The sequence below is a fragment of the Entelurus aequoreus genome, linkage group LG23, assembly GCF_033978785.1.
Source record: "Entelurus aequoreus isolate RoL-2023_Sb linkage group LG23, RoL_Eaeq_v1.1, whole genome shotgun sequence".
Classification (NCBI taxonomy): domain Eukaryota; kingdom Metazoa; phylum Chordata; class Actinopteri; order Syngnathiformes; family Syngnathidae; genus Entelurus; species Entelurus aequoreus.
Window position 1 is genome coordinate 15728056 of NC_084753.1, and position 19242 is coordinate 15747297.

The 19242-nt window shown below is 38.8% G+C and overlaps 1 protein-coding gene across 2 annotated transcripts in view; it reads left to right on the forward strand.

Moving 5' to 3' along the window:
* lama2 (laminin, alpha 2) overlaps nt 1-19242 on the forward strand; it is a 558082-nt gene that overhangs the window by 472073 nt on the left and 66767 nt on the right. For both annotated transcript variants that reach the window (XM_062033747.1, XM_062033746.1), the window contains 4 exons: nt 2362-2373; nt 8483-8603; nt 10879-11034; nt 15772-15822. In XM_062033747.1, the coding sequence (XP_061889731.1) occupies nt 2362-2373; nt 8483-8603; nt 10879-11034; nt 15772-15822 (340 nt within the window). The remainder of the gene's footprint in view (nt 1-2361; nt 2374-8482; nt 8604-10878; nt 11035-15771; nt 15823-19242) is intronic.

The following is a 19242-nucleotide window of genomic DNA, read 5'->3' on the forward strand; positions in this document are numbered from 1 at the left end:
GAAGCTTTACTTTACTTAAGTTGGAGCGTTTTTGGAGTAAATTTCTTTGTTGGCATAGACAATTGCAACGTTGGGTAGTTTTCGCTAAATCCGCTCTAAGTGCTGCTGGAGTGATCGCCAAGTGCCTAAATGCAAAGAGTCAGTAACCGGGCGTGACGTTATGCACTACCTAGGTACCAAAACGTTACACACCATTGGATTTGACGTGAATCGGTGCCCAGTAGGACCGGCGGGATTCAGTCGGTGCCAAAAAAGTACCAGATTCGGTTCTCATCCCTAATTGCCATATATTCACAATTCAACATTTACGTCACTCCCAAAACAGCACAATTTTAACACGTAACATTCCTTTTAAAGTTTTATTTTCTAAAAACAATACAATAGAATGTAGTAAAACCAACTACAGTAGTTGAATGAAGTATTGTAATAATAATCTACAACATTTACCTTGGAGAATGGACTTCTACGGTATCTCCTTCTAGGTGCTTCTTCGTCAAACACACCATCAGCAGTTTGTCCATATTGTTATGTTTAATGACCAACATTAAAATAGAGTAGCGTAGAAGTCCTAAATATTCATTAAAAACAAGACAGAGGTTTTATTTAAAGGCCTACTGAAATGCGATTTTCTTATTTAAACGGGGATAGCAGGTCCATTCTATGTGTCATACTTGATCATTTCGCGATATTGCCATATTTTTGCTGATAGGATTTAGTAGAGAACATCGACAATAATGTTCGCAACTTTTGGTCGCTGATAAGAAAGCCTTGCCTGTACCGGAAGTAGCAGACGATATGCATGTGACGTTACAGGTTGTGGAGCTCCTCACATCTGCACATTGTTTACAATCATGGCCACCAGCAGCGAGAGCGATTCGGACCGAGAAAGCGACGATTTCCCCATTAATTTGAGCGAGGATGAAAGATTTGTGGATGAGGAAAGTGAGAGTGAAGGACTAGAGGGCAGTGGAAGCGATTCAGATAGGGAAGATGCTGTGAGAGGCGGGTGGGACCTGATATTCAGCTGGGAATGACTAAAACAGTAAATAAACACAAGACATATATATACTCTATTAGCCACAACACAACCAGGCTTATATTTCATATGCCACAAATGAATCCCGCATAACAAACACCTCCCCCCTCCCGTCCATACAACCCGCCAATACAAATCAAACAACCGCACAACACACTCAATCCCACAGCCCAAAGTACCGTTCACCTCCGCAAAGTTCATACAGCACATATATTTCCCCAAAGTCCCCAAAGTTACGTACGTGACATGCACATAGCGGCACGCACGTACGGGCAAGCGATCAAATGTTTGGAAGCCGCAGCTGCGTACGTACTCATGGTACCGCGTCTGCGTATCCAACTCAAAGTCCTCCTGGTAAGAGTCTCTGTTGTCCCAGTTCTCCACAGGCCAATGGTAAAGCTTGACTGTCATCTTTCGGGAATGTAAACAATGAAACACCGGCTACGTGTTTGTGTTGCTGCAGCCGGCCGAAATACACCGCTTCCCACCTACAGCTTTCTTCTTTGCTGTCTCCATTGTTCATTGAACAAATTGCAAAAGATTCACCAACACAGATGTCCAGAATACTGTGGAATTTTGCGATGAAAACAGACGACTTAATAGCTAGCCACAATGGTGTCCCAAAATGTCCGTTACAATCCGTGACGTTCCGCGCAGGCGTCATCATACCGAGACATTTTCAGCAGGATATTTCGCGGGAAATTTAAAATTGCACTTTAGTAATCTAACCCGGCCGTATTGGCATGTGTTGCAATGTTAAGATTTCATCATTGATATATAAACTATCAGACTGCGTGGTCGGTAGTAGTGGGTTTCAGTAGGCCTTTAACAATATATTTAATATTAACATGTAATAACATTACACATAGTTTGAACAGTAACACTGTTTGAATATTTTATTAAGTGATTCTTTGGCGTACCACAAGATAGAGCCCGCATATCACTGCTTTAGCTATAAGCTAATGCTAGCAAGTAAGACCGGATGTTTTGGTCAGAGGTTACGGTGTTCACTGTGGCTTTTGCTACACCAACTAATGCTGGTGATGCTTGTAACTCAAGTTTTTGCTTGTAACTTAAGGCATAAGACATCTCTGATCTCAAAACACTCTTAAATTAAGGTACCACTGTACTTGCATTTATATGCTATTTGCGAATGGTCTCGGAGCGTAATCCCCGCTAATCTACTGTAATAACTGAAATATTTTTTTTAATGTCTGATCAAGCATCTTGTGCAAGACTGGATCAAGTTTAAAGCAAATGCAATGTGATTATTCAATGGTGAAAAATGTGTGCTAATGCGATAATGTCATGTTTTGTCTTGACAGCATGAAATCCAGGTAAACAATAATACAAATTCCAATATTTAACAAGGGTAAATTGTTCTCTGCATGAGGCAAGCCACACTGATGCTGGAGCACCATTTAGCCCCAAAATTTGTGCGCGTGCGTGTGTGTGTGTGGGTGTGTGTGTGTGTGTGTCTGTGTGTGCACAATAAATGTGTGTGTTGGCCTCTAATGGCTGCTGCTATTTCATGTGGCGCCTGAAAATCACCTCTTCTGCTCTTTTTGCAACTGGGTTTGTCATTTGTCCTTCAAGCAACAACAATGTAGCATTTCTGACATTGGAAACTTTTTCTATTGTTGTTGTAAATGTGCCTAAATTGTATACTAGATGAGAATCCAACAATGGTTGCCAGCGCCCAGTGGGGCAACAAAACACTAAGGGCCTGATTTAGTCGAGGTTTGCGTGTACTGAAACTTGTGCAAACTCGATTGCACATGCAAAGCTACTACTATCACTTTGCGTCTTTGTCTTCATGAATATATAAAAATGTATGCTGATCATCAAAACGGCCACAAAACTGGGAAGAGAAAAATGCAAATCTGTTATACAGCGCACACAATGTGATTTATCAACACTCATCACCGTTTTAGGAGCACTATTTTGCTTTTTTTTAGCATGTTTGAAAAGGACGCGCAAACTGACAGAGTTCCACACGCGGCTGTGAGAGAGGAGTGCTCGCACTGCAAAGACAAACTCCGTCCTACGTGTACGTTTGAACATATTTGGACGGTCAGAAATAAAAAATATTTGTCTATTCAGCAAGATCATTTTATGATTTAATAGCTGCTGTAATGGATGACTTAAAAGGCTGATTAAAACAAATTAAATGTATGTGTTTTGATGTCATTTAATGCTTTTAATGACATTTGTTTTCTCACATAGAATACATACAACTAACATATATACCATATCAAGGGTTCTTAACCTTTTTGTTCCTGGGGCCCTACTTGTCCACTACAGAGGGGCCCGGGGCCCACTCAAATATTAACACTGAATTGGTAATCTTACTCTTGATTTTAATTATATTCAATAATTATATCTAACCTACTTACAGTTTACATCCTTGTCAAATGATATGAAAGCTTGTGTTAATCACAAAGATGATTATCAAGGTTAGGCTGATTAGAAAATATAATAATAATCAAACTATAAAAGAAGGGACACATAAAAACTGATGAAAAGTAAATATACAGTGCTAAAATAAATACATTTTAACTAAATTGATGATAAATTATAATAAAAATCCAATCAAAGTGAAAATACAACTTTACCACTTTAGTCGTAATTTTTGCGCTTCAAAAACTTCTATGACTTTAGCTCCAGACTTCTTTTGTTTGTTTGATATTGTCATTCCTGCCACAAGTGGCAAAAAAGTGTATTACAACTGAGTAGCGCTGCGGACCATACGGGCAGAAATTTTTTGGCGGCCCGCAAGGGTGCGCTCGTGGCCCAATATGCCCTTTGGTTAAGAAACACTGTCCTATATTGTTGAATGACCAGACGGAGGGAAATACTTTATAGAGTGATGGTGTTTATTCTCAACTCGCTGGTACAGCTGTCAGTCGTACTGGTTGATCTCACAGCATATATAGAAAAGAACCGGCTTGCGCATGCGCAGTACACATTAACAAATACGGTGGCTGCCAAGGTACAATATACTAAGAGAGCATTACGTGAATGCTCTACATCCCCCTTCTTTAGCTCAAAACACAAAGAACAACAATTTTCACAATACTCTCTGACAATGTTCCATTTTTTTTTCTTTTTTTTTTCTTTTCTTTCAATACTCAGTCCTTGTATTTAGGGTTCGGCCTGACAGTGCGACCGAAGCGTGTTGTGTATGGACTCTTACCAGAGTGTGTGGGCAGTGGAGATACAGGTACCTGGACTTGGGAAGGTTCAATGTCATGAGGGTCTTCAATGTCCAGAGGGTCTCCTCGTCCCTCATCATAGAGAGGAGGTGCTCCATATACAGCTGGATTGAAGGGCTGCAAGTCGGCACTGTCAGGCTGATCTGGGGGTCGCTCGGCAACAGGCAACAGGTGTCTGCGATTTCTCCTGTAGTCCTTGCCTCCAGACTGGATGATGTAAGACCGTGGCTCTTCACAGATCTTTCCCACCGTGCCCATGCGATCGTACCCCCGGGGAGTCTGCATCCTGACGACTTCGCCCTCCTGCAGTGGTCGTAAAGGGCGGCTGGTCTTGTCAAAACTCAGCTTCTGGGCGAGCCTCTTCTTCTGTAGCTGAGCTGTGACTAGTTGGGTGTTGAGAGGGGCTGGCTGCAGTAACTGTTTGCTGATGGGGTGGGTAGTGCGGGTCTGCCTTGACATTAGTCTCTGTGCAGGTGAGCCAAGCTGTGCGTCACGAGGGATATTCCTTAGGTTCAAAAGGTTGAGGAACGCATCTGTGCCGTCCCTCTTTGACTTCTCCATCAGTTGTTTAGCACTTTGCACTGCCCTTTCAGCCAAACCGTTGCATTGTGGGAACTCAGGGCTGCTGGTTACGTGATTTAAGTCCCACTGTGCAGCAAAATCTCTGAACTTCTGGCTCGTATACTGTCTGGCATTGTCTGAAATGAGAAAGTGGGGGGAGCCGTGTACAGAGAAGTGTCTTTTCAGCTTTGTGATGACTGTTGCTGATGTGATGTCCTTGAGAAGGTCGATCTCATACCAGCCAGAGTATGAGTCTACGAGCACCTGAAAATGCTTGCCATCCCATTCAAAGATGTCGGTTGCCACTATAGACCATGGTAAGTCAGGAACTGGATGTGGCTGCAGTGGTTCCTTCTGCTGATGGTGCCTCTGGCTGTTGCAAACAGAGCACGAGAGTACTGCTCTGTCAATGTCTCTGCTCATGTTGGGCCAAAACACTAGATCTCGGGCTCTACGTTTAGTGGACTCTGCTCCTGGGTGTCCTCTGTGCATAATGTCTGTGTAAACTGTCTGTAGTGACTGGGGAATGACAAGTTTGTGACCTTTCATGATGACCCCTTCCTCGATGATAAGTTCATCTCTGAACGGGAAGAATCGACTGATGGACAGTGGGGCAGTGTGCTGTTTAGCAGGCCATCCGTGTCTGATAACGGAAGAGAGGGTCTGTAGTAGGTAGTCTTCTGCTGTGTGTTTCTTTAGTTCGTCTAGGCGGCTGGATGAGATTCGGCTGAATGACATCACTTCAAAGTCGTTTAACTCGTTCACATGCTCAAGTGTGGACGCCCTGGGGGCGCGTGACAGAGTATCAGCCAGATACATCTGTTTCCCTTTTTTGTAAACCAGGTCAATGTTATATTTCTGCAGCTGCAGCATCATACGTTGAAGTCGTGCAGGCGCTGTGTAGATCGGCTTTCTGATGATTGTGACCAGAGGTTGGTGGTCAGTCCCACTTCTGACACCATGTTGAATGACCAGACGGAGGGAAATACTTTATAGAGTGATGGTGTTTATTCTCAACTCGCTGGTACAGCTGTCAGTCGTACTGGTTGATCTCACAGCATATATAGAAAAGAACCGGCTTGCGCATGCGCAGTACACAATAACAAATACGGTGGCTGCCAAGGTACAATATACTAAGAGAGCATTACGTGAATGCTCTACATATATGATAAAAACTTTTTGAATAATGCATTTTTTGCGTTTTGAGCACAGTATTGCACCCTCCCTCCCATGCACCTTCAGCGTTTAAAAAAAAATGGTGTCAAAGATGTACTGCAGAACTGCTTCTGAAATGCCCATAAAAAGTGGTAGATGTCTCCTGCTTGTTTGAAAACATAGCAAATTGCCACAGGTAGGAGCATGATAACATGAATGGGCAGTAAATGAGATTGTCTCTGTGGTGAAGCCTCGTATAGTTCATACATAATCCTCATTTCTATTGTAGATTGAGTCTTAGTAGATCGACCACTAAGACTACGTTTACACTGCAGGCCAAAGTGGCCCAGGTTAGATTTTTTCGAAATGTGATTTTTTTTCCAGCTGACTGTTTACACTGCAAGTAAAATGTGATCTTTATCAGACTCCAGTGCAAACGCGCACAGACCCCAATGTGGCCTCGATGTCACTTGCATGCACAGTTCAATAAAGTGAAAACAAAGGAAGTTGACCGTATTCCGTAAATGAACAATGAAGTCGCTACTACTACAAAATAAAATCAATCAATCAATCAATCAATGTTTATTTATATAGCCCTAAATCACAAGTGTCTCAATAAAAGTTTCCATCATAGTTATGGTCGCCACGCCTTAAAAATGTGTGTTTTTTCAACGTGAAAATAAATTAAAGTAATATAATGTATGAATGGATATACATGGTGTAATGTATTTGGGACGGTTCTAATCTTTTTATGCCTGTTAACTAGAGGAGACACGGACATCAGCGTTGATTTATGGGAGCTTTATTTTTCAACTCACATGCAAGCAAATACGCCACAGCATCAAATTCGGTCCTTCAACAATCGCTATTTACTCGGAATGAAAGTATATATTCATATTTCCTGGCTAACAGTGCAGAACAGGTTGTCAGCTAATACTCTTATATTGTTCAAATCAGTAACCGGTAGTAAAACTCCTGCTTTTTTCATGGCCCAAATAGTTCACAGTAGCACTATACATGATCATAATACCAGGGCGTCCAGTGAGGGGCATTTTGTACTCCCTCGTCCCAGAAAGAATGCTTTGCGGAAATCTTTTATTTATAGATCTGTATCGCTCTGGAATAACCTGCCTCAAATTCTCACCGGCATTGAAAGTAAACAGGTTTTTAAAAAGAAAGTAATATTTTATCTGAGTCTTTAAATTAGTTTGCTCGTTGATGATTTTGTTTGGTTTTATATTGTGTAGTTATATTTATATGGTAATTATTATTCTGTGACTGTAAATTGTTTGCTTGTTTTCTTATTGATGCTTTTATTTTTTTTTATTTTTTTCTGTATTGTGTAGTTATAATGATATGCTTTTACTTGTAATTGTATTGAGTTGTGGACCCCAGGAAGACTAGTGGGTTGTTGTGGCAACCAGCAAATGGGGATCCTTAATAAAAATCAAATAAAATAAAAAAATCAAATATATTACATAATAGCCTACTTTTTGTGCACTATTGACTAGTGATGCACTGAAAATTTGGCCATCGAAAATAGACTTAGCTCACTGAAACCGGATGTTGTGATGAAGTATCCACTTCCGCTGGCAGGCTGCATCTTTCCCTGCACACACAAATGATGTAGCTCGCCTAAAGCTGACGAAAAAGTCACATACGGGTCGCATTCAGGTCGCATCGCATTTAGACTGATGTCACATTTAAAAATATCAGATTCCAATCTAATTCGGACTACTTCCTGACGTGGCCTGAATCTGATGCGAAAAGATCAGATTTGAAGCATTTTGGAGCAAAAAAAAATCTGATCTCTGTCACTTCAGGGCAAAATAATCAGATTTGGTGTGCAGTGTAAACTGGGCCTAATAGTACACGCTATTTTATGAATTGCACACGCTGTTTAGCATGTGGTATTTGGATCTTTGTAAATCAGGCCCTAAATTGTGTAGCGCAAAACTAATGTGACAAATTAATAAAGCAAATGTAACTATATCGTTAATTAATAGGGGTGCGCAAAAAATCAATCACCATCGAAATCGCAATTTTTATTCATCCCAATTTTAGATCGATTCATAATTTTCAAAAACCGATTAAATAAGCAATATGATAAATACATTTATCTATTTGTTTTTTAGCAGAATCTATTTTTTAAAGGACAATTTAAAACCATCTCCATAAAACCAGAAGGAGCTTTTCTAACCTGTTTTGAAAAAGATTAATTAATTATTATACCAAATAGTACATTGCGAGAATCGGTTTTAATCGACAGTTGTTTCTGAATCGAATCCTCATCCCAGGAATCGTAATCGGATCGAATCGTTAGGTGCACAAGGACTTACACCCCTACTAATTCCTGTTAATAAGAAGGACAAATGCCATATTCACAATATGCTCTGGCTGCTCTCAAGCCACCACTTAAGGCTGCAATATTTAAGAAATGATCCTATTACATTATTCTTAATCCCAAAGTCTGATGTCTTCACTGTGCGAGCCCATGATTCTCATGTCTTTATAGGTCAGAGGTCATCCTGAAGCGATACATAGGCTGCCTTCGGGAGATTGAAGTATCCCGAACTCCATATAATCTCCTTAGTAGCTCAGATTATACTGGGGTCACTAAAGGGTGTAATGTAGAGGTAAGTCCTTCTTTTGTACAATGCCATATTACATTATTAAGGCATGCTATGTAGTGTACATGTTTATGGCACTTACTGTAATCAAATTTGACATGTGTTTGAAGTGATAAATGCTTGAAAAATGAATTGTATGTGACTCCAATGCTGGTGGAGTGATCTAATAATCAAATTTGCATAATTGGCCATGAGTAAAAATCATAACACTTTGTGTAGTTTTTAAAATATTATCATCATAATAATAATAATGTCGGCCCCACTGTCATCTTTTTAGATGACAGTGGGGCCGACACCAGCACCACACCTGCTGCTAAGTCGCTATACGGTGGAACCTTGATTGTTTACGAACTTTAATTGCTTCTCGAAAAGGGTGCGTAAATAAAAAAGTTTGTATATCGAAGCAAATTTCTTCAGCGGAAACAAGGCCTGCTCAGTGGCCTTGTGGTTAGAGTGTCCGCCCTGAGATCGGTAGGTCGTGAGTTCAAACCCTGGCCTAGTCATACCAAAGACTATAAAAATGGGACCATCCCTGCTTGGCACTCCGCATCAAGGGTTGGAATTGGGTGTTACATCACCAAAATGATTCCCGAGCGCGGCCACCGCTGCTGTTCACTGCTCCCCTCACCTCCGAGGGGGTGGAAATGCAGATGGTAATTTCCTGATGTGGTAATTTCACCAAACCTAGTGTGTGTGTGACTATCAGTGGTACTTTAACTTTAAACATGACCAATGGGCTCCAGCCTCGACAGAAGTCCATATTTTAGTTGGTTTGCACATTTTGAACGACATAATAAGCACTATAAAGTGCTTTATATTCATAAAAACATAACAATATGGTAAAAGATCAACTTTCTATTTAATAACAAATTAATGTGCGATACCACTGATTTTCTTTCTGATCAGATACCGTGTGAAATTTAGGCTGGTATCAGTGAAACTGATCCGATACAGATACTTTGTGCAAATATACTTAATGTGTCTGCTAAAATTTTTAAAGGTTTTTTATTTCAAATAACATACAATAAAGAATACACATATTTATTTGTTATTATTTCTTATATATTATTTAATCTATTGTATTTATTATGATTTATTATTATTAAAGTAATTATTATTATTATTGTTATAATTTATTATTTTATATTTACTTCAAACTCTGAAGTATATTGAGGTAGTGGTATGAATAAAATTTTAGCTAAGCTAAAACAACAGGACAAAATCATACAAAGTACACTAAAATGTTTTTTCAAACCATAGCAAAAGAAAATAGGTGACATAATTAAAGCATTCAAATAAATTAGTTAATAAGAAATACTATTAGAATAAAAAGTAATTCACAATTCAGTTCCATTAACATGTTAAAGTGAAAATACAGAACATGTTTTGCTGGTCTTTTTTACACTGTGTTCCAGTTGATACACATTATCTCAAATAACTAAAATATCAAAGTATCGATATTTTGATTTCAGAATCGATATTTAGAGCGGAAATATCTGGTATCGGCGCTATCGATATTTCAGTATTGATCTGCACATTTTCATAACAAAGTCAAAAAAACAACGAGCTGAACTGTCGTCCTAGGTTGACACCCTTCCGACACGCACGCACGCACACACAGTCACTAGCCCTGTGGTGCACTCACCGTTTAAAATCACAATACTCTTTGCTTTCACAGCCAGGTCGCCTAAATGATTAGGAATAAAAAATGTAATCCACTTTACCTTGTTGGTAACAAAGCTTTTATTAATATTATGGTAACCAGAGATCACCTACTTGAGTGGTCCAAATAAGTAATTAGTGGACCAGCCAGGACACCTAGCATAACATTACATTATTGTGTGCAGTGCTATCATCAGATGTTAATTTAAAAAAAGCTCAGAAATGCAGTAGCTTTGTAGAATTTTCTCTTCTTGCCTTGTAGAACTACAGAAGTGTAATAGTATTCACTTGTAAAGTTTTTTAATACGGAGATGTCCTCCATGCATGTTTTATTATTAAGCTACACAAATACGCTCCACAGACTTCACAATGGACTTTTGCAAAGTCATCCAAGGCATTCATCAGGGTTTCTATCCACTAATGGAATTTATGTATACACTCTAGCAGCCTTTGTCCATGTACAAAGGAGTAGAAAAGACCCCAGGGCTAGTGAGTAGTTACGGGGAGCGGGCATTACATTCTCCTCAGGTGTTTGCCAAGGTTGTCCAGTCAGCTTTGTGGTGTTTACGAGAACAAAAATATTCTTCTGATCCGTATGACATTGCTGTTTTTCTCCTAGAACTTGTACACGGTCAGTTTCTCAAAGCCGGGATACGTGGAGCTCGGTGGGTTGTCGCTGGCGGTCGGCACTGAGATCAGCCTGTCGTTCAGCACCTTGGTCGACACCGGCACCTTGCTGTTAGCGGTGGGTGGGGTTCCGCCAATCAACCAGCAGGTTAGTATTCTACTGTTCTACACTAATAGGTCAGTAAAATATGGATGGAGGAAAACTTGAATTCAAATTGCCTCTTTTAAAAAGGTTTGCATACATGTTGCCGTAGCAGCAGTTTTATCAGAACATATCCTAACTAAAAGAGCAAAGAATAAATCTGAAATATTGTCTGTTAAGAAAGAAAATATCCACAAAATAGTATGTCAAATGTGCCTAATTTTCAATCAGTATTAGTCAAGTATACGTACAGTAAGTCTCACAAGTAGGGATGGGTACCTTTCACATTGGAATCGATAGTACCTGGGAATCAATACCGGTACTCAACGGTACAAATTTTAGATACTTCTGTGTGTGTTCATGTGTTAATAAATGTTAATTTGTTAAATCTATTTTTTACATTTAAAGGGGCTGTTTGCAACTTGCTCACATTTTTCAATGCAAAAATGTTTACTATTAGTGGTTTGACAAAACATATATTTGTTAAAACTGTCCATATTTTTCACAATGACCAAGTTTGTATAAAAACATTTTTTTACCGGCCCGAATAAAATGATCGGTGTTTACGGCGGCCACTCACCCTGTCTCATCAACACGTACACTACCGTTCAAAAGTTTGGGGTCACCCAAACAATTTTGTGGAATAGCCTTCATTTCTAAGAACAAGTATAGACTGTCGAGTTTCAGATGAAAGTTCTCTTTTTCTGGCCATTTTGAGCGTTTAATTGACCCCACAAATGTGATGCTCCAGAAACTCAATCTGCTCAAAGGAAGGTCAGTTTTGTAGCTTCTGTAACGAGCTAAACTGTTTTCAGATGTGTGAACATGATTACACAAGGGTTTTCTAATCATCAATTAGCCTTCTGAGCCAATGAGCAAACACATTGTACCATTAGAACACTGGAGTGATAGTTGCTGGAAATGGGCCTCTATACACCTATGTAGATATTGCACCAAAAACCAGATATTTGCATCTAGAATAGTCATTTACCACATTAGCAATGTATAGAGTGTATTTCTTTAAAGTTAAGACTAGTTTAAAGTTATCTTCATTGAAAAGTACAGTGCTTTTCCTTAAAAAATAAGGACATTTCAATGTGACCCCAAACTTTTGAACGGTAGTGAACGTGCAGGAAGCGTGTGCACACATACAAAAGCAGTCCAAGACAAGCAATGAACATTTTGCAGCCATGATGTTGTTATGGTAGAATATACATTCAATGACAGCTAACGCTAACTCTCTAAATCGGTATCATTAGCTTACAACACCCAAAGTTAAGCCCGTGCATGTGTTACGTACACTACCGTTCAAAAGTTTGGGGTCACCCAAACAATTTTGTGGAATAGCCTTCATTTCTAAGAACAAGAATAGACTGTCGAGTTTCAGAAGAAAGTTCTCTTTTTCTGGCCATTTTGAGCGTTTAATTGACCCCACAAATGTGATGCTCCAGAAACTCAATCTGCTCAAAGGAAGGTCAGTTTTGTAGCTTCTGTAACGAGCTAAACTGTTTTCAGATGTGTGAACATGATTACACAAGGGTTTTCTAATCATCAATTAGCCTTCTGAGCCAATGAACAAACACATTCTACCATTAGAACACTGGAGTGATAGTTGCTGGAAATGGGCCTCTATACACCTATGTAGATATTGCACCAAAAAACAGACATTTGCAGCTAGAATAGTCATTTACCACATTAGCAATGTATAGAGTGTATTTCTTTAAAGTTAAGACTAGTTTAAAGTTATCTTCATTGAAAAGTACAGTGCTCTTCCTTAAAAAATAAGGACATTTCAATGTGACCCCAAACTTTTGAACGGTAGTGTACGTGCAGGAAGCGTGTGCACACATACAAAAGCAGTCCAAGACAAGCAATGAACATTTTGCAGCCATGATGTTGTTATGGTAGAATATACATTCAATGACAGCTAACGCTAACTCTCTAAATCGGTATCATTAGCTTACAACACCCAAAGTAATGCCCGTGCATGTGTTACGTACACTACCGTTCAAAAGTTTGGGGTCACCCAAACAATTTTGTGGAATAGCCTTCATTTCTAAGAACAAGAATAGACTGTCAAGTTTCAGAAGAAAGTTCTCTTTTTCTGGCCATTTTGGGTGTTTAATTGACCCCACAAATGTGATGCTCCAGAAACTCAATCTGCTCAAAGGAAGGTCAGTTTTGTAGCTTCTGTAATGAGCTAAACTGTTTTCAGATGTGTGAACATGATTGCACAAGGGTTTTCTAATCATCAATTAGCCTTCTGAGCCAATGAGCAAACACTTTGTACCATTAGAACACTGGAGTGATAGTTGCTGGAAATGGGCCTCTATACACCTATGTAGATATTGCACCAAAAACCAGACATTTGCAGCTAGAATAGTAATTTACCACATTAGCAATGTATAGAGTGTATTTCTTTAAAGTTAAGACTAGTTTAAAGTTATCTTCCTTGAAAAGTACAATGCTTTTCCTTCAAAAATAAGGACATTTCAATGTGACCCCAAACTTTTGAACGGTAGTGTACGTACGTAGTTACGCCATTACGTCGTAGAAGCCAAAAGATGGCGGGATATAAAGTTTAAATTAGATTGGAAAGTTTGCGCCCTCTAGGCATCTGTGTAAATGTGGCAAACAGGCCCTTTAACATTGGGCTGATAACATTCAATCAATCAATCAATGTTTATTTACATAGCCCTAAATCACAAGTGTCTCAACATTGGTGCTGCCCTGTTGTTATATCTTGATTTCTTACATTTCTCAGTCTCATTTGCAATTATTACGTTTGTATATAGTAGACTTAGCATGCAGTTTCCATTTCAAGATGGCAATAGTGTATAGGCTACGGTGCGTTGCCTAGTCAGGAAGTAGTCTTTGCCATGAAGCTGAATGTAGTCTTTTTTTGCACCCTAAAACGTGTTTAAACTAAGTAATCTTTGCTGCCCTGTTGTTATATTTGATTTCTTACACTTCCTAGTCTCATTTGCAATTATTATATAGTAGATGTAGATTGCAGTTTCCATTTCATGACCTTAGATGGCTGTAGTGCATAGGCTACGGTGCGTTGCATAGTCAGGAAGTAGTCTTTGCCATGAAGCTCAATGTAGTCTTTTGTTGCACCCTAAAAAGTGTTCACATTGTATTGTAATTTATTACACACCATCTGTTTGATTGCAACATTCATCTTAGTTGTAATTTTCATTACCAAATTTAAAGGTGTTGAAATCGCCATGTAAAATTGCTCATGCTAATCTATAGCATGTACAGTATATGGCATATCCAATGTAACGTACAATCGAGCTAGTGCATTTAAAAATGTGGAGCTTTACTGTACTATCGAGCACATTTTATTTGATTTTACTGGCATGGAAAATTGCAATATTACCTAGAGGCAGCTTGACGGAGTCCGCTGTGTGTGCTGCTTGTTTTCCAGCCAAGTATTTGAGCCGGTGCCGAGTCTGCAACCAGACGCAACTGTATCAAAATGTGTCCAGTATTTGACATGAGCCTGTACCATAATATATACACATTCATATGATTATACATCAAATAATATACTTAAGTTTTCAGCCTGTGTCTAAGAAGTGTATAGAAATGTTACTATTGGATATGCTTGATTTTTTTTTTAGAGAATACACATGCAAATTACCTAAGCTTTTAAATTTTTATTAGGGCTGTCAAACGATTAAAATATTTAAACACGATTAATCGCATTGTTCATGGTTAACTCAAAATGAATGGCGATATTCGCAAATATAAGTTTTGCATCATTAATAAGTGTAGCCTAGACAGATAATTTTAAAGTTTTAACACCTTTGCATTGTAATGAGATTTTGCATTTTTAGGCAAATAGTCATTGATTTCATTGATTTGCTTTAATGAAATGTTTTTTTAAACATGTTTTTTTTTTTTAAACGGCTCAACACAAAAAATACAAATACGCTTTTAATGACAATACAAAGAAATTGCCTGCTGTGTGTTGGTGTCTTGCCAGATATTGTATGTTGTAGAAATACAGAATTTGTATTCCCGCCTTAGGAGCACTTGCATTCAGAGAAGGAACTGCACTTCCATGTTTAGATACCAGTGTCACGCATTAATAACACAAAATGTGGATCGTTACTGTCATGCTTTGATTGTCAAAGATGTTTGACAATGTAATCTGTGATTTTTTTTTACCTAAATAAATGCTTCTGATGTTCTGTACATTACATGTTTTACAAGTTAATGGTCTTCATTTTGCTGCATGACAATGTCTTAACCTTTTCTATTTATTAATAAAATGGAATATTCATCCTGCTAATCATTCTGTAATTGAGGACTCAACCAGAACACAACCTTTTAAACCTGCCAGAAAAATTGTGCGTTAATCGCCTGTTAAAACAAATTGTGCTGTTAATGAAATGTATAGTTATTACATTATCGCGTTAACTTTGACAGCCCTAATTTTGATCCATTTCTAGCTCAGTGTTGTTGTCTGACGTGTGTATGCACTGTATTTTTTTATTACTTATGTGTAGGCTATACAAACCCTGACAACCCGCTACTCAAAATGAATTGCCCCGTGAGTGTTTAATAAAATTGTTTGACTTGAATAGATATAATTGTTAATAGTAGTTCATTTAATTGCTAAAAGAGGACAGACTGATCTTTTTTTTTCTTTTTCTGTCACGATATGTTCATAATGTGATGTTCATAATGTGTTGTTCATACGAAGAAAATGTGTTATCCTGTCTGCCACAGGTCCGTAACAAAAATGGCATCTCTAAGAGGAAGCGCAGACAATCAGGAGAGGTAAGTCGTTAAGGTCCAGGTTTCTTTAACTGGAGGTAAAATAATTGTGCAGACAGTAATTTAACAACAAGGCAGAATGAAACAAAAATACACAAAACAACATAAACAACATTAAAAACCACAAACAATCATCAGTATACAAGCACACTGTGGAACAGTAAAATATATCATCAATCACCAATAAAATCAGTGTGATAAAAGTGCATAATATAATAAAATATTAGCGCGCGCGCACACACACACACACACGCTTTCCTCAAATTGAATGGTTTCAGAAGTGCATTGTAATGAGATTTTGCATTTTCAGGCAAAGAGTCAATTTTTTCTGAAACACAAAATGTCCATGGATGCCAACACTCACACATCACCTATTTCGCTAAGTATATGACATCATTGCATCCTAATGAGATTTCAGTTGGTTGTTGACAGTGCTCATTATATGCAAACACACACACACACACACAAAACAAGCACAAATGTTTATCTACTGTGCCTGTATGTATTAATATACTGTCCCTGTATATGAATAATCTTAACACATTTTTAAAATTGTTGGGACAGATTCCAGTAATATTGCAATACAACACTATATCATAATTGTTTTGTTTGTGATAATACGCAATGTAGTGGTACCCCTAAGCACAGCACGAATGTCATTGGGAACATGCGCGTATGCCTGTGTTAGCATAATGTGGGCGTGTGTGTTTTAGCTGACGTTATGCAGTGTGTGTGTGCACGCGTGTGTGTGTGTGTGTGTGTCTGTAAGGACAAAGGGTTACCTCTGGTTTATCCATCATTATTGGTTGTTGGGTGCATAAATCTATTTTTACTAACAATGCTGGAAGGCATGGTGTGTGCGCCTGCAATTTGTGTGTGTGTATGTGTGGAAAGGTTAAGCGAGGTTAAGAACACCATCAGCTCAACTTGGCCCTGACTAATGGATGTGTAAGAGCGGGACAGAGCGGCGGAACCAAAAACAAAAGACGGAAGGGATTTAGAGGTGAAAGTGAGGCTTGAAGGGTGCAATGAGAGGAGAAATTCTGCAAGAGAACAACAGTTGCATAGTAAGGAGACAACAGGAATACTACGAGGTAGGATAGTGACCAAGATAGAACAACTATGAAGGTGAAACTATTATGGCACTGGAGCTAAAGATCAATTGATTTGCATAATATAACTCTTATATCAACAAGTGTTCTATTATTTAATTTGCATAATTTGTGGAAACTGGGAGAAACAAAGTGTTCAAAAATACAAACAAAAAGCAAAATAAATATGTATAGAAATACAGAGGAACTTTCCTTCGCTGCTTCTTTTATTTTTTTACGTCACAAGCAAGAGAGAGTCGCCAGTGAGTGCTTGTAGATGGATATATTTTAGATAAGACTCTAAAAAAGTGTCCAATAGGACCAGAAAAAGTGGCAATTTGCTATTTTGAACAAGTCAATGAGGGGTCTGAATACTCCTCCTTTTGCTACATCTTCTCAGGCAGATTTGGGGCCTCATGTATTAAGTGCGCGTCCGCCCATTTTCACGGCAAAGTTGAGATGTACCAAGAGTGAACTGAACGTGGAAATGTGCGGTGCCTCACGCCAACTTCATGGCTGGCGACCGCACATTTCTGCATATTTTGGTGACACACAGAGGTGGTGTTGGGTAACTGTTTCAATCAAGAAATGTTAAACAATTACTCCACAGAATGATTAACGTGTAAATCATTGACATATGAACAATCAACACACCCCGTGTGAGCAATTGCACAAAGATATATAAAAGCATAGTGGTGCACAAAAACAATACACTATCAGCATGTTAGCCAGGTTTAATAAATTCCTGCACAAGGGAGCTGAACAGGCCGGCATTAAATCGCAATTTGAAGCAACCGCCGTTTTTCCTAACGTCATCGGAGCTATTGATTGCACACTGCAAACATTTTCAGTCGAGCAATGTGTGTATTGAGTGATATCGTGTGTGATGCATTAATGCAATGAAGCCACATTGTAGCAATGTGGCCCATGATTCTTACATTCTCTAAGTAACACACTACAAGCTGGCATTGTGCGTGATTTGTGGCTTCTTGGTGAGTACATCTATTCATGTAATTGTCCTAATATTAATCTCTGTGATGTACACTATGAGCATATGTTCCCCACCAGATGTTATACTCCCTCCCTTTATTTGTTCAATACGTTTTAGATGCATTAATTGACAAAAATAACCAAAAGTTCACCAAATACTGATTTTTCCCCCCCATACGAGTAATAAATAAAAAAATTAAAATAGAATCAAAATAATAATGAAATAAATAAATAAAGAAACCACAGACAGATATCAACATAAAACCCCTGACAACTCCATTCCTGAATGGCCCCAGAAAGATACAACAACCAACAATCACACAAACGGCTCTTCAACCACCCACATTTCAATTGTGTTTCACTCGGGGTTAATTTGGAGATCAGTCTCTCCTGCATATCCCAGAAAGGCACTCCACAGTTCTTGAAACTTTGCAGAACAACCATTCAATGTCAGCCTAACCTTTTCCACTTTGCAAAAATATAGAACATCCTGCATCCAGCGGGTGTGGCGAAAAGGCGCTGTTGTCTTCAAACTTAAAGGGGGAACTGCACTTTTTTGGGGAATTTTGCCTATCATTCACAATTATGGAAGACATGACGACGGATGTATTTTTTTTTATGCATTCTAACTCGGAAATAAAGGTAAATAAAAGTCCACTTACAGCAGAGCCAATTGGAGATTCTCTATTCCTCCCATAAAACCGAATAAATAACCATCCAAAAAGCACCAACAATACTCCATTTACATTTTGTGACTTTAATATTAACCAAGTATTAGTGTTAAAGCTAAAAGTTAACATACCACTGATAGTCACACACACACCAGGTGTGGTGAAAGTACCCTCTGCATTTCATTTGACCCATCCCCTTGTTCCACCCCCTGGGAGGTGAGGGGAGCAGTAAGCAGTGGTAGCCGCGCTCGGAAATCATTTTGGTGATTTAACTCCCAATTCCAAGCTTTGATGCTGAGTGCCAAGCAGGGAGGTAATGCGTCCCATTTTTATAGTCTTTGGTATGACTCGGCCGGGGTTTGAACTCACACACTCGCGCTAATGCAAACAAACTATTTATAGCGGCGCCGTGATCATTACAGTATATCAACTGATCAGCTTCTTCTTTGATTGTCAAATTTTATTGTAGATCATAAACAATGACTTTAACCTGGATAGTAGAAGGAGGAGGACGTATTCCGACAAGTTGGTACACTTTGACAGCCTATTTAGACCTGGAAATGGCGGGAACGACACGAAAAGACGCTCGGTTCCACCCCTTTTTTCTACACAAGTATTATGAGTCATTCTTCAACTAAGTGGGAATATATGAACATCCTAGCAGTCGGCAT